This window comes from Nicotiana tabacum, chromosome 20, assembly GCF_000715075.1.
Source record: "Nicotiana tabacum cultivar K326 chromosome 20, ASM71507v2, whole genome shotgun sequence".
NCBI lineage: Eukaryota > Viridiplantae > Streptophyta > Magnoliopsida > Solanales > Solanaceae > Nicotiana > Nicotiana tabacum.
This window is the reverse complement of record NC_134099.1, coordinates 65529115-65545212: the sequence shown is the minus strand read 5'-3', so window position 1 is coordinate 65545212 and position 16098 is coordinate 65529115. Positions and strand designations below refer to the sequence as shown.

Below are 16098 nucleotides of genomic sequence, written 5' to 3'. Positions count from 1 at the left end.
TAACATCACGTGTAGCCCTCACTGAGGATTGATTACCGGATGTTGTGTGGGGTGATCCATATTATTAATAAACTTAGGACCCCCCTTTCCTTTGTTTTCTTTGTTTCTTTTAAATCTTTTTTTAAACCATTTCTTTTAAGAAAATCAACTCTTTTAGTTCCTTCTTCTTACTTTTTTTTATTTGTAACCATTACGTGAAAATCTCCTTTTATTTGAAGCCTTTATTTGCCTATGTGTTATTTGCACTAAAGTCATAATAATAGCTTGGCCGGGAACCACACTAGTAGATCTTGAGGGGTGCCTAACACCTTCCCCTTGAGATAATTTCAAGCCCTCACCCAATCTCTGGTTGTGCAAATCAAACCTTCCTTAGTGTCCTAATGCACTCAAATCATTAGGTGGCGGCTCTTCACTTCAAACCCAATTCCCGAAGGGAACGAGTTGTCCTCCCAAATGTCATAAACCCAATTTTGCGAGAAAAAGGGGGCGCAACATATGTATGGTGAGTTTATACAGTGATTTAATGGCTTTACAACAACTCTTGGCATGTTCAAGGACGAATGTATATTTATGTGGGGGAGAATGTAATGACCCGACTGGTCGTGTTGAGCATTAGCATTTGCATTCGGTTGTTTGAGATCTTGAGAAGCTTGATATGATTCATTATGACTTGCGTGTATGGTCGATTTTGGTTTTCGAGTAGTTCGGGATTGATTTGGAAGAATGAATCTCGATTTGGAAGCTTGAGTTGAAAATATTGACCAAGTTTGCCTTTTGTGTATTTGACCTCAGATCAAATTTTTGATGATTTTATTAGGTCCAGACGGTGATTCTGGACTTCATTTTATGCTCGAATTTGAGTTCCGGTGTTCCTAGATAATTTTGAGGTTAATTGCCGAGAGTTGGAAGTTTGAAGGTTTGGAGAGTTGATAGGTTTAACCCATAGTTGACCTTGTGATTATTGATGTCCATATGGGATTTGAGTCTTAGAATAGGTTCATACGGTGATGTATGAATTGTATGAAAAATTTGGGGGTCATTCCGTGTTCTTTAGATGTGTTCAGTGTAAGTTAGAATTAGAAATAGTTTATTAAGCTTGAATTGAGGTGCTATTCATAGTTTTGATATGATTTTGTGGGATTCAGGGCCTCGAGTAGGCATGTGTTATGTTTTGGGACTTGTTGGTATGTTCAGACGGGGTTCTGGGGGGGCACGGGTCTGTTTTAGGGTGGTTTCAAACCACTTTTCCCTTGTCTTTAATTGTTGGTTTTCTTCGATTTTCTGCAATTGTGAGTCTTCTTCGTGATCGCTTAAGGAGGATTACGATTGCAATGTGTATGTTGGAGCTGGGTGGTTTTTCCTCTTCGAGTTCACAACTGGGTGGTCGCGTTCGCCGAGGTGGCATGGCTTGCCCATCGCGTTCATAGATCAAGGTCGTGTTCACAGTTGAGAGTGGAACCTTTTGGATTGTGTTCGCGTTCTCATGGTCCAAGATGCATTCGCGAAGGAGTTGGTATCTATGGGCATTGAATTCGCGGGGTCGATGACGCGAACGCTAAGTGCATTTTTGGCAGTGTTCATTTAGTGCTTCGTGATTGCGAAGTAGGTTCGCAATTGCGAAGGGCATATTTAGCGCAATGGTGGAACGCATTTTACCATATTTTGTGACTGGGAGCTCGGATTGAGGCGATGTTTAAGTCGATTTTTACCCACTTTGGATTGGGTAATATTTTTTACTCGAATTTGATCATTATCCGTGATTTCACCTTTGATTTTGGCATTTGTTTAGTGAATTTAAAAGAGAAATTGGGAGTTTTTGGCAAAACTTTTCTAAAGTGAATAATTGAGATTTGAATTTGGAGTCGGATTTGGATGAAACTTGTATGTTGAACTCTTATTCGAATCGATTATCAGAATTTGTAAGTTTTGTCGGGTTCTGGGTTGCGATCCGGCGTTGACTTTTTTGTTGACTTTGAGTGCTTAATTAAATATTTGAATTTTGTCGTTTGGGTTTGATTCTTATGACATTATTTATTCTTTTTGAGTTACTTTTGGCTATATCCGAGCTTTTCGGAGCTTGATTCGCACGGGAAGGCATTTTTAGAGTATTGATTTGGCTTGTTTGAGGTAAGTATCTTACCTAAACTTGGTTGAGGCACTAGTTGCCTTAGTTATTAGTGATTGCTACGTGCTATGGGTGGCACACATGTGAGGGGTTGAGCCTATGTGTGTGCACAATGATATTATCCATGCTCGGTGTAGTGCTCAGGCTACGATATGCCTTGAATTGATTGTTAAGCTTCATGATATTATGTTTCTTATGTCCGTACCTCTTTGTGAACTAATTGGATCATGTTAGACATTACATATAGGTTCATTCTGTGATTAAACATGATAACTAATATTTTTGTGATGAAATTGTCTAATTTGAGTTATGGTAGTACACTTAGCATACACCTTAGATGTCACTAATATCAGTCCATGAGTATGTAATTTGATATCCATTGTTCATGTACATGTATTCTTGTATATATGCTTTCTGTATGATATGGACTTGACTGATAGCACGTGAGTGGTCCGTGGGGATCCTAGATATGTAGCACGTGAGTTGTCTGTGCGGTTATTTTTATTGGCATGTGAGTTGTCCATGCGGTTGTTATTATTATTACGTGAGTTGTCCATGCGGTTGTTATTATTATTACGTGAGTTGTCCATGCGGTTGTTATTATTGGAATATGAGTTATCCATGCGGTTGTTATTTTTTGCACGTGAGTTTTTGTGCAATTGTTATTATTGGCACATGAGTTGTTTGCACAACATACGAGTTGTCCATGCAGCGGGATGATAAGGATCCACCCCTCTAGGGTCACCCTCTCATGTTTCTCTCTTGATGGTGTACATGCAAGTTGTGAGAAACCGACTGGTTTTTGGTTGATGTGGATTTTGGTAAAGTTTATCATTGGTTGGACCTTGCATCTCTTCTTTATTAGCAAACTCCTTGAATATATATATATATATATATGATTTTTCTGCATATCTTCTCTAATGCTAGCTCTAGAATGTATACATGTCTTTATGCATATCTTCCATATATGTCCACCTTATTCGATGAGATGAGACATGATACATTTTTTCTCTATATATGAATCTGTGTGACTTGACTTGTTTAATCACGCATATCTTCTCTATATGCACTTGTTGAAGGATTGAGCATGCATATCTTCTTTATATGCAACTATGGAAGGATTATTTGATACTTTACACATATCTTTTCTATATGCAAGTTTGATGATTTAATAATATTGGACGCATAACTTCTCTATATGCTGGATTGTTAACTGATTCAGGACTTAGACATTATTTCTTTGTGCACTGATGCAGTTTTATCTGTGTTATATAATTAGATGGCACCATTGTTGTGTACTTGTGAAATTCATGAATTGAACAGGTTATTACCGAGTATCATTAATAATTCCTGCCACTATTACCTCCCCGAGGTTAGTTATGATACTTGCTGAGTACATGGGGTTGGTTGTACTCATACTACACTTCTACACCTTGCGTTCAGATCTTAGAGCTGAGCTGCTATAGAAGACGGAAGTTGGAATTGAAGATGTACCTACTTTTTAGATATAGCTACCACTTGTCTTAGATAAATTTTGATTTGTACTCTATTTATGCTTATTCTACACAGGTGTTGTATTTATTTTCATACCAGCCTTTAAATTGTTACATCATGTTATCATCATTTGGGGTGATTGATATGAGATTTGTAAGCCCGAAAGACTGGAGAGATTGATAATTGAATTGGGGCTTGAGGTCCGGCTTGTGAGTTATATTTATGGGATCGATTTGCACGTCGCAGCATGCCATGTTGGCTTATATTAGTGCTTGGGCAAGATCCATCCCTATGGAGTTTGACATACCAGCAGTGAGCGCAGGTACCGTTGAGTGCTGAGTGAGAGTGCTGAGCGATTGAGTGTGCTGAGTGATTGACCGTGCTGAGTGAGATTGAGTACTCTGAGAGTGTGAACACATGAGTTTATTACCGTGTTGCATTACATGCGACATGCATATTTGACATGTAGACATAGAGACATAACACTCCTCATGCGGGCTATGCTTGGCATATTTATCAGTATTGATCTTAAATTGTGGAACTTGAAAGCATGTCTACATTTCTGTACTGGTACGAATTGATTATGGGATTTCTCTGAGTTATCACTATCATTTCCCTATTATATATGTATTGTTATTATCTGGATTTGAACTGTACCTTTATGAACTCGTCATTACTTTCATCCCAAGGTTAGTCCTATTACTTATTGAGTACATTGGGTCGTTTGTACTCATAGTATACTCTACACTTCGTGTGCAAATCCAGGTACATCTGAACCCGGTGGATGCTAGACTCGGAGCAGTATCTTCTAGGAGGCTATTGAGGTAGCTGCTTTAATGCCCGCATACCTCGACTCCTCTTCTTTTCAGTTTATTCAGTACTATTCGATTTTTCCAGACAATTGTATAAAACATTTAGACTGTGTTGACACTTAGTAGCTTATGTACTCGGTGACACCTGAATTTTGAGGATGTTGTTGTTGAGTTGTAGTTGTTCTTATCGGTTATTTATGAGATTTTCACTGTTAAACTTATTACATCATGCTTTTAATTTAAAATGCATAGTTATTTTGTGATTTTCGGCTTGCCTAGTAATGTGATAGGCGCCATCACATTATGTTGACATTTGGGTCGTGACATGAGTAGTATTAAGAAAGACTTGGATAATTTGATGTTTGAAGGAACAATTGATGATTGTGATCAAACTAAGCAACCTCATTTCCGGACATGCTTTTCTAGAGCTAAGCTTCGTCTACTCAAATTTTTCCAGAATTTCACGTCAGAACTGCAATTCTCAAAACTGATGCTCTGATACCATGATAAAATTTGCTAAATTTTAACTGCACAAATATAGATCCATGATATCCAAAGGATATTCTCTCGATGAAGTAAAGAGAGAGGTTTATATCCGACCCGAGCCGCCCGTTTGCCACTCCTAATCTGAACTATAGAGAACAAGTCCAACTTGTCTACTATATAACACATACACGTGCAAGCTCATTAACAGCTAACAACCCTCTAACAGTGTTAACTAACTAACACCATAAGTTATCTTTTTTATCTAATTGCCTCCTTCTGAATATCTTGCATTTCAGTCCTGATCACAATAGAAGTAGACGGGAAGACTCCTGAAATTCCTTCAATGCTCGGTTGATGAGTAGTTGATGGGGAACATTTTCTTTTAGGCCTCTCTTAAAGGTATATTTGTGGTGCTATAACCACCATCTAGAATGAGGTTCAGACCACTCACATATTTGGAATCATCACTTGCCAAGTACAACACTGCCTTTGCTACCTCATCTTCATCTAGTAAAGCTCCTTTCAGATTTTCTCCTTTTGCAAATAACTTGTCTGCCAGTTTTCTGTCATCGATTCCAAGTGTGTTCAATGCCAATGGTGTGCCAGTTGTGTAAGGAAAAACACTGTGTACTTTTATTCCGTATTTCCCTAATTTGACCCCAACGTTCTTGGAGAGCCCCAGAATTGCATTCTTTGACGATGTGTAGGTGTGTGAAACATCACCACACGTTGATGTTGCAACGCTCACTGTGAAACAATGGCCCCTCTTTTGGCTGGAATCATCTCTAGTAGCATGTTTTGTGCAAAAGAAGTCTCTAACAATGTTTACATCGAACACATTCTTAATAATGTCATAATCAACCTCTAATATGTGTAGGAAAGAAGAAGAAAAAAAAGACAGACAATAGTAAAGGAAACAAAAACCTTTTGGCTATTGGGGTTTGAAGAGGAGAGATATCCATATTCTTAAGTTTAAGAGCTCTGGTTTTTTCTATACAACTGCTTCAAGAGGCCAAAGTGGAAAATGAAGTTCTATATTATCTAGAAGACATGACAAAGTCAGAGCACCAAAATGCTAACTCGGAAGAGGTCTAATACTGAGGCTCCTCCATGAATTTTCAATCAAGCTTCTAATTTCTAATGGTCCCTTTCATTTCTTTTATATGTCTGCCACTTTATCTTTGTTAGTGTTGTAGTGGATGTTTTTGCTCGTAGTCGGCGTTTTAGCCGTAGAGCCTGTTTTTCAGTTGATGTCATTTGCTTATACTTCTCACGCCGTCTGAAATTCATTTCTGCGTTTCGTTCTGCCGAGTAGCAAGAACTATTTTTGTTCTGATAATGCATCTGTTTCAATGTAGTTTGTATCTCCAATTATCTGTAGGTGAGGCCAAGTTTGATAAGAATCAATATCCACCACATGGAGAAAGAGAGTAAATATTCTAAAGTACAAAAATAAGCAAATAACAATAATAAAATGGAGACATCAATTACCCTATCTTCCTAAATTAATGTTGCTGGAGCAAAATTAGTAACTATTACAAATTGACCCAAATCCATAGCAAAATTTTGAAATTACATAGCATGCCTCGCAATTGAAATTTTCAAAGAGGTATTGTTTGGTGAAACGCAGAAGAAAACGAAACCCCGAAATAAATTCAGATGTAAACAAGCGGAGAATAAGAGTTGAACATGATGACAGAACGCGAGTACAGGTAATCAAGCAAAGCAGGGATATAAAGAGGGAAAAGGTAAGTGCAACAACCATAGAACAATTGTGCTCACCAAAATGCAAAAAAGTCATCGAGGCACAACAGCCAAAACTGAAAGTGAAGCGAAGAATGTATAGACGTAGAAAGAAGATTGAAAGAAAGTTTCTGAGAAAAAATGCAAATAAAAGTTTCATATTAAATGCAGGAAGATAAGAATATAAAGCCATCGTTTAGTTGGTGAGAAATGTCTAGTAAGTCCTCAGCATAAAGTGTTCTTTACCTTGTTTCAAGGACAAAACTAGCACATAGACATTATAAATATCTACCCTAGTTCCACCGGTGTAAATAAAGTCACAACATATATCCCATTTTTCCTTTCTAACTACTCCCTCCGTTCCAATTTATGTGAACCTGTTTGACTGTGCACGAAGTTCAAGAAAAAATAAAACTTTTTGAATTTGTGGTTCTAAACAAGTCAAAAAGGGGTCCAGAGTATTTGTGTGGTTATAAAAGCTTCTCATTAAGGGTAGAATTGAAAGTTTAAGCAAAATTGTTTCCAAATTCAGAAAGGGGTCATTCTTTTTGGAACGGACCAAATAGGAAATAGGTTCAAATAAACTGGAACAGAGGGATTAGTATATAGTATTAGCCGTAAAAATTGCATGGAGCGCCTTATTTGGTCGCCCCATTTAACCTGTACCCACTTTTTAATTTTTTTTAACTTGTACCCACTGTTTAAACAACTTTAGGCCTTTTTCTCCGCTTTCTTTTTCTTCTTCTTCTTCTTCTTCTTCTTCTTCTTCTTCTTCTTCTTCTTCTTCTTCTTCTTCTTCTTCTTCTTCTTCTTCGGGCATCCGTGATGTTATATGGTGTTTGAGAACATATTTTAAAGTAGTTTAGATATTTTGTCTGTTGCGGTGTTTTATTTTTTACTACTGCTTAGGGTTTCTTCTTTTTCTGTTTCTTAATTGCAAATTGAGTTCATTAGATTTATTGTTATTTTGACAAATTGATAATTGAGGTTTGTTCTTGATGACACTTGGAGGTTATGTTTCAAATTTGAGCTCATTTGGAGTAGATTTAGGTATTAAATCGTATATTGGATTGTTAAAATTCGAAGAACAAATTTTTGTTTCTGGACAATTTGCACTTCATGCCTATTTGGTCTTAAGTGCATGAAAACATTAGTTGCACTTCAGACCTTTTGGCCTTAAGTGCATCTGAAGTGTAATTTTTCACTTCATACTTATTGGCCTTAAGTGTATGAAAACACTTGTTGCACTTCAGACATTTTGGCCTTAAGTGCATCTGAAATGGAATTTTTCACTTCAGGCCTATTGGCCTTAAGTGCATGAAACCATTGGTTGCACTTCAAGCCTATTTGGCCTTAAGTGCATCTGAAGTACAATTTTTTCACTTCAGACTAATTTTTTTAAATTCAAACCTGATAAGTCTTAAGTTGATCGTAAAGTGGGTAGGATTGCAAATCTTTTTGCAAGGTGGCTATAGATTCAATTGTGACCCCAAAACCGAATATAAATGCAAAACCCATAGTGGCCGTTAATAGAGTTATCTTTTTAAGGAGAGAAGTGTTCGCCTCCATACTTCTTGTTTCTCACTTTCTACCTATGACGAGATAAACAAAATATTTTGTAATGATATAAAGATGAAAAGAGTCTTAAGTTTAACCCGTTAAAATATGTGAGATATTCAAACAAACAACACACAAACGTAAAACTTAATAATGGTGGGAGAACCCTCTTGAAATATAGTAATTGCAATAACAACAAAGGAATGACAGGCTCAAATTTGTTCATTAGCAACTCAGTAGTGTACCATACAACATTCATTAATTGTCAGAGACTAGAGCAGCGGAATCTTCTCAAAAAGTTTGCCCTTCCAAGGATTCATGTAAAGATAGGAGGGCAACATATTATGCTGTCATCAGGATTATATTCATCAGTCACAGTTGTTGAATCCAAAGGTGAAAAGAGGGAAATACTTTCTCACAAATTTTCAATACTGCATCTCATAAATGTGAGTGAGTAACGAAGAGGAACACAAGAAAATATCTGACATTAACTTTATTAGGTGACTTTTTACAAGAATTTACAAATCAACTAGTAATTAACAAGGATTGAAGCCGAAAATATTACATTAGTTTCTTTATTACATTATTTTCTTTAATATAAGTACAGGTAAAAGGCAAACATCAATAAGAAACAGGAGATAGAAGACGACTACACTCCCTCTGACCTTTAGGACCATTTTCCAGTATAGACTAAAATGTATGAGAGGATCATACAAATTGAGACCGAGAACCCTCAGGCGACTTCCTTTTGTGCTGTTTTGCTGGGAGAAGGCAACCAGACTCCTTGCATTTCGGCAACTTTAAGGGCTATCTGCTTTCATTCCTCCACAGTTTTGCTGCCGCCTTCTTGAATCCACTCTTTGCATAAGTGACTAAAAGCGCAATGAGCTCACTGAAATTCAAAAGGTAAAGTTGTCAATAGTTAAGAAATTTACTCTCTTAGCTTTGTTTGGGCCTGCAAACTGCCATTCATTTCAACTCAACGAGAAATTGTGCCTTGATTGTTCATCATTTGCAATGTGCAAAAGATAAATTTAATTCTAAATTCAAATAAGGAATCTTCAACTTCCATGCATTATGTAGGTGAATTGTGCATATTTGATCACTATTATGACGGTACTAAAAGAATATCAGTAATCTGCACTAGCTCAAAGGTGCATGAAGACGATCGTAAAAAAAAAACTTATACGCCGATATTAGAGCATTCATTTTCTTTAACATCGATGTTGCTTGGACCAACTTGACCATACCTCTGACTAATCTACCAGGTAACGTTATCCAACTCACTGGCATAGGTTGTCAAGGTAATCCTGCCCACAGAGGTTGAAGCCAATGGGCTCAGACCAAGTGTTGTAGCTGGAATATAAAGATATCCCCTTTGCATGACTTTTGTTGGTCTTAGGGTTTGGGAATGTGATTACCTTTACTTTGTTATAAACCCATTCAGAATATACTGAATCCTTAAACAGAGCATTTCTAGTGTTTCACAATCCACATGGGCATTGACACCTATTGCTCTCTAATCAGGTTTTCGGGGATGTGATTTCCAGCACTATAGCATTTTCAAGATTGTCCTTAATCTTTTCCAGCTAAAATCAAGAAATCCAAACTCTGCTCCTTTTTCTTTGAAGGAGATTAAAGATCTGGAATACAATGACACTCCTAAAGGAAAGGCATCTCTGTGAACTACGTGCATGTTTGATGCTCTATTAATCCAAGAAATTGTCACGAAATCTCCACACAGCAGACAGCTAAGTAAATATATTTATTCTTCAAAACAAGGACAAAATCGAATAAGCAATCATAATATAAAGTTCTAAATGTTTTCCTGCTTTCTTCACGTTTAGAATCACAAAGCAGCATTGATCAGAATAAATCCCACTAAACCCCCTTAACCTTTAATGGTTGGGAAACAATACCCCCTCCATCTTTTGAATAGAACTGATAACCCCCTTGAATTGCATTTTCCGATGAGTTTTAGAATTATAAACAACTTTCCTTTTTTTTTTCTTTTTGTTAAAGGTTCAATAAACAGGTGATTTTAATAATTTTTACCATCAATGTATCTACGATCAATTTCATTTTTAAGCTCATTCCAATGAATAGCATGCTCTATCATCCATTGATGTTGATGCAGTAAAACACAGAACTTAACAAGCAGAGATGGACCTATGTGTATCCTTGAGGATCATCGGAATCTGTAAACTTCGACAAAAATCTTGTATATGTATATGTGTATACATATACATAAATATATAAAAGCCTTTAGGGTGCACTAGTTGAGCAGAATACCGGTGCCCCTCGCGTTAAAATCCTAGGTCCGCCTCTGTTAACAAGGATCATAAATGAACTTGAGAATCTGAGCTACATTCTCAGTGAAAAATTGATGCATAACAACAAACCAGTTTGATCCCAATAGGTGGGGTCTGGGGAGGGTAGTCAGTACGCATACCTTACCCCTACCTAATGCAGGTAGAGAGGTTGTTTCCAATAGACCCTCGGCTCAGGAAGGACAAGAAGAAGAAGTGGAAAGCAAGGAAGGAAGAGAAAAGAAAGGGGGGAAGGGGGGGAATAAAGGATAAGTAGTACCAAATAATAGCAGCAGGGAGTACAATACGTGAGGCGAATACAATCACATAACGTAATAGAAATCTAAGAATATGAAGGGACATGCATGCTACTAAGACTATCGGTGAACAACTATAAACTACCTACTAACCTTCTACCTTATTCCTCGACCTCCACACCCTCCTATCAAGGGTCATGTCCTCAGTGAACTGAAGCAGCGCCATGTCGTGTATAATCACCTCTCCCCGGTACTTCTTAGGCCTACCTCGACCTCTTCTCAAACTCTCCATGGCCAACCTCTCACACCTCCTAACAGGAGCATCAATGCTTCTTCTCTTAACATGTCCGAACCATCTCAGCCTCGACTCCCGCATCTTGTCCTTCACGGAGGCTACTCCCACTCTGTCCCGGATAGCTTCATTCTTAACATGTCCGAAAAATTGATGCATGAAGAACATATTTCTTTAAACCATTGTAGGAAAATTCGGGTGTTGTTTAGCTAAATTATGGTTCCACAGTATCATGCATGAGCATTTAGTTCCTTTTCTTTTTCTTAATCTCAGTAAATATCTTTCAGAATTCTCAAAGCATCAAAAGAAAATTTGACTGAATGTGTACTGTGAATGCCTCTTAAAACAAAACGAGAAGCCAAATATGTTTACAAAGTTTTCTTCATAGCCTTCTTCGTGGGATCAGGTACTGTCTTAAACGAGGTCAAGCAAAAACATTTTTTATTTAAATCATTGCAAAAATTATTTCGTTTGTTGCATTCCTGTGTTATACATGATTTTGCATTCGGATCAAATGTTCCTTTGCTGAAGTAGACTATTAGATATGTATGCATTCCTTCAAAGTAGCATATCATATGTTTTGTTTATTGAATCTCCAAGCAAAAAGAAAAAAGAAGACAGTTTCAATTCTAAAACTCACCGGAAAATAATACTCAAGGGGATTATCGATCCCATTCAAAAGGTGGAGGGGTATTGTTTCCCACCTAATAAAGGTTAGGGGGTTTAATGGAATTTAATCCAATGATTATACTGGCTTTGATGGATAAACCTTTTTCTATGATAAGGTAAGGTAATGTCTTAGTGGAAAACCTTGCTTACAACAATCACCTACCTGGTGAAGCTCTTAATTTTATTTTTTTCGGGGGTTTGGGGGGTGGGGGGAAACAGCCTCTCTGACTTTATAGGATAGAGAGGCTTTATAGGATAGGGGTAAGGCTGCATGCACACTACCCACCCCAAACCTCATGTATGGGATTAAACTAGGCTTGTTATTGTTGGCGTGAGGGGGAGTGGGGGGAGGGTGTGGACAAAAGAAAAAAGAAAAATCTAACAACTCGTCATAAATAATTGACACGCTAATCTCAATCCTTTTGACTCTGCCACAGGTTACCAGGTCCTCCTCTAGCAATATACACCCCCGATTCTAATTTATGTGAAGGTGTTCAGATTTCGAGAGTCAAACGAATTATTGTTTGACCGTAATTTTTTCACCTGCCTTTTAAATATTTTGAATTATTAATTATAGTATAACACTTTTTACGTAATCTTCAAATATGTAAACTTTATTTTGAAAATTCCAAGTCCAAATGCATGGTCAAAATTAAGAAGTTAGAATCTCGAAAAGCAAAAAGTGACATAAATTGGGACAGAGGAAGTATGTTATATACCAGTTATAGTCTCATGTATGTTCCAAATGCAAGTAAGCAATCAATCTCTTCATATTCACCAATGTATATCAACACTGATCTTTGTAAAATTTTGGTGCATGTTAATTACGATCTTTCTTCAAAGGGGGGAAAAAGCTAGAAACTCAATTCAGAAAACAAGCTTCATACTAGCATATCAGATTAACATTTAATGCATACGGCATTTTACATTCCCAAAAATAGACTTGGGGAGATTTGAAATTGTACTAGTCCAAGAGTAGAGAAGGAAACAATAACTGGAATAATGCAGATTTGCTTCGAGGTCTCTCTAGCAAACATCTAACTGCACCTTATCACCCAAACAAGTAATTTTATAGCAATACTCATCCATGATCAACATATTATGCCGACAACTGTTAGTTTGAGAAATCATCACCTCATGGTGCTTTATGTCTTTTACTCCAAAATGCTAATCCTTTTGGAAGTTATCTTCTTTAGAACCTTTGAGGGGGGTCGTGATACATGGAGTTTCTACCAGTATAATTTTCAGAAGTGACAAACCCGCCAAATAGGGAATTGTCAAAATAAGTTCAAACAAAAAGGAAAGCTGTACTTACATTGGCGAGCAAGGAGAGCGACCACCACTCATGTAGTAGATAAACAAGTACGCATCATAGTGCTGGCTGTTAATAAAATAAAAGGCAGGTAACCTTCTTATACACCGAAAGGACATCTTCTTATACAAATATATGGCTGGGTTGTTGTATGAGATCACGTGTAGGTAAACTGCTCGGCAAGTTGGGATTGTTGAGGCATATTTTATTACCTCGTGAATTAGAGAGCTAGCTGAAAACCAAAAACCATAGCAATACTTGGTAAATCCTGATTGAAGGATAGAATTACAAAATAGAGTACATACGCAAGAACCAAGTGCACACCTATTCCAAGATTTCTATAACCTTCTGCAACTCCCAGTGTTAGGATGTAAACCAGTGTGTGGTTCGACCTAGCAGAGTCATATCTGAGAAAATCTTCTATCTATAGATAAGGGTGATTCAAAATTAACAACAGTCCATAAGAAAGAATTACTTGTAAAAGAGCAAAAGACACACCTCACTGTCTTTTGCTAGAACGATCCGGGCAGTCACAAATCCAATAAGTTCGTCATCTTGACCATTGGGCTGATTGCAATCGACAGCTCCCCAGGAAATAATATCTCGGCCATTAACGACATTTTGGAAGAACTCAGATTCATATCTAAATACCAAAAGAGGGGCTAACAATAAATGCAGATCTAACTAATAGACCAACTTCACTTTGGTAAACGAATAAAGAATTTTTTTGGGGACTTCACATGTCATTTATCTAACATCAAATAGTGAAAGTGACGAAAAAGAAGGGATCATCTGACCTGATGGGGAACATATCCGCATGGAGTTTCTCCAGTACTTCCAGATCAGAAGGTCGTATAGGCCTAAATTGTATGTGTGCATTGTGGGAGAATTTGAGGTTCAGCATTGAAAAAATGGCATCAATCCCCGGGCAAAGACTTGGTGTATTTGAAAATTCATATGAGGAGTGCTATCTCCATGTATGCAATATCAAATGCAATGACCATGCAGTCTCGGCAAGGCCGGAGTTCATTCTTGCTCTTCATCAATTCCTTCTTACATATCAAGCGGTTAAAAAAAAAAAGCTTCACAGGGATGTCATCTTAAAGAGTGCGCTTGCGGCTTTCGTTTGAGCTCCAGCAACTTTCAGCAACGCAAAGATATCTACTGCAGATTAGAAAGAGGAAGACAATATGTATAAGTTCCAAAGAAGCACACTGGCGTCTATGAGCAGAAGAGTTTTTATCCAGATTTCTACTATGAAAAGTGGATTCAAGATAATAAAAAAGAACACTTGTACACTAGGATACAATTTGTCAAAATTACAAGTGAAAATCTACCAAAAATATTCAAATTTAAATGGTGCAAGCATGCGTCTATATTAAATGCTGAAGCAAACAGGTGGGGATCAACATATTTACGAGTTGGGAGTCTGTCGAAATGATTGATGACAAACTTAAGACTATTTGAGCTTCTGACCTTCACACTAGACTGTGAAGACAGGAGTCAGCACGAAGCTCTAAGTATCTACGTACCTTGCAAATTTGGGTGCTCCGTTCCTAATTAAAAAAAAGTTCATTGAGAATCTAATCTTCTTGCAATTATCCGGATATTAGTTTTAAGCAACAAACTAATAGTGGGAAATAAGAGTTCCACAACCTTTCGCCCCTTTATTCCATCTTTGCTATTTGACAGAAGCAGAGGCTAATTAAAGATATAATTCTGATGGTTTCAAATTTTTATGTTCTCACCACTAAATCTATAGAAAATTTGCAATTATGGGTTCAAAAGTAATTTATGTTGTGAGTAAAAAGTAGTGGGTTCAATTGAACCGGTTTGAATTACACTGCATTCGCCTCTGGCCAGAGAGCTAATTTTGCAAACGAATACAAAGTCTGAGGGAACCCAACTGAGCTGGAGAAAAAGGGCCCTAAAATGGACACTAGAAATAACATAACGGATATGAAAAAGGAACCGAGCTTTATGATCATTCTAAGCAAGAGAAACTGACCCAGATAGGAGATATTAACAGAAACATATAATAGTGTTAGATGAGCAACAATTACCGAAATTGCGATGAGGGGTCAATTGCTTTGCAGGTCAGTAATTTATACTAAATATTATTATAGGAAACGGAAATCAAAGAGAAAGCAAGAACCGATTCTTTTCTTTTCCATGGCGAGGAAATACGCATATCCATAAAATTGGAATCCAATTCTTTGTCATTTCGTCACACTTCCCTCTACTTTCTTCCCTCAACGATTCAACTCGGTAACCCAGAACTACTACATTGCAATAGTTTAAGATTTTACTAGTATACATACCCTTCCGGTGCAATAGTTTCATTTCAATATAAAAAAGAGCAGAAAGAATTAATAAAAATAGATGTATATTGTATACTAAATTTAATGACTATTGTTTACAGTTAAAACATATAATAATTAAATTTGTACGCAATTTTAAGGATACGTGGATTGATTCAATATAAATAATCAAGAACCGTAAGAGCTTCTATAATAGCTAGAAAGCAAAGAATGAAATTGTATTGCCTTGATTTGCGAGTTACCCCTCCGTTATCAAAGAAAAACTTCCACTTTATATAGTATGAGTGTGTCATCTCAGTACAAGTCTAAAAAAGGTAAAAATCTTCCTTTCTCGTTAATTAGTGATCCGCAACTGACAACGGGCGAGATTTGCACCTTGATATCCGGTTAGGTACAGATATCACAGCCCTTTGTTCGTCAAGCATAACCGGTTGACATATTTTGCAAGGTCTTAAAGCTCGTTTTGGGTCCAGGGAGCATTGCTATATCACGCCTGACGATGAGCACATCGTTCACCTTTCATGGGTCTCAGTACGAAAGGCTCCCAGCCTCGATTCAACCTCGTATGTCTGTGCGCTTCTTTCGTCTTCTTCACCGAAAAATTAGGGTATGCATTATTCCCGAATTTACCCGTATACAGATAGTCCCCTCGTTTTTCAGAGAGTAGGTTTGTCGGAACGATGGAAAACGAATAGATGAACCCCGATTTCTTCCCTCGTAC

General features: G+C 37.3%; 1 protein-coding gene and 1 pseudogene across 9 annotated transcripts; both read right to left on the bottom strand.

Moving 5' to 3' along the window:
• Window positions 1-5120: 5120 nt before the first annotated feature.
• LOC107804202 (secoisolariciresinol dehydrogenase-like) lies at window positions 5121-5836 on the bottom strand (annotated as a pseudogene).
• A 2842-nt stretch (window positions 5837-8678) lies between these two features.
• LOC107804204 (histone acetyltransferase MCC1-like) lies at window positions 8679-15396 on the bottom strand. Of its 9 annotated transcripts, none has more exons than XM_075240863.1 (7): window positions 15120-15396; window positions 13854-14217; window positions 13555-13699; window positions 13381-13480; window positions 13060-13288; window positions 10937-11187; window positions 8679-9109 (listed from the first exon to the last, which is right to left on the bottom strand). In XM_075240863.1, exons 2-7 carry the CDS (start codon window positions 13958-13960, stop codon window positions 9090-9092), a joined length of 852 nt encoding a protein of 283 aa, XP_075096964.1. In that variant the 5' UTR covers window positions 13961-14217; window positions 15120-15396; the 3' UTR covers window positions 8679-9089. The 9 variants fall into 9 exon arrangements, with proteins under 9 accessions (XP_075096964.1, XP_075096963.1, XP_075096969.1 ...); XM_075240862.1 differs by having other exon boundaries at window positions 13854-14220; window positions 15120-15372; XM_075240868.1 differs by having other exon boundaries at window positions 10944-11187; window positions 13854-14220; window positions 15120-15372.
• Window positions 15397-16098: the final 702 nt, after the last annotated feature.

Coding starts and splice junctions, on each gene's coding strand:
- LOC107804204 (XM_075240863.1), bottom strand. CDS start 13,960: ATGCTGAACCTCAAATTCTCCCACAATGCACACATACAATTTAGGCCT. Junction 13,481..13,554: donor TTCTAGCAAAAGACAGTGAG/GTGTGTCTTTTG, acceptor CCTTATCTATAG/ATAGAAGATTTTCTCAGATA. Junction 9,110..10,936: donor GTCGAGGAATAAGGTAGAAG/GTTAGTAGGTAG, acceptor TTTGAATTTCAG/TGAGCTCATTGCGCTTTTAG.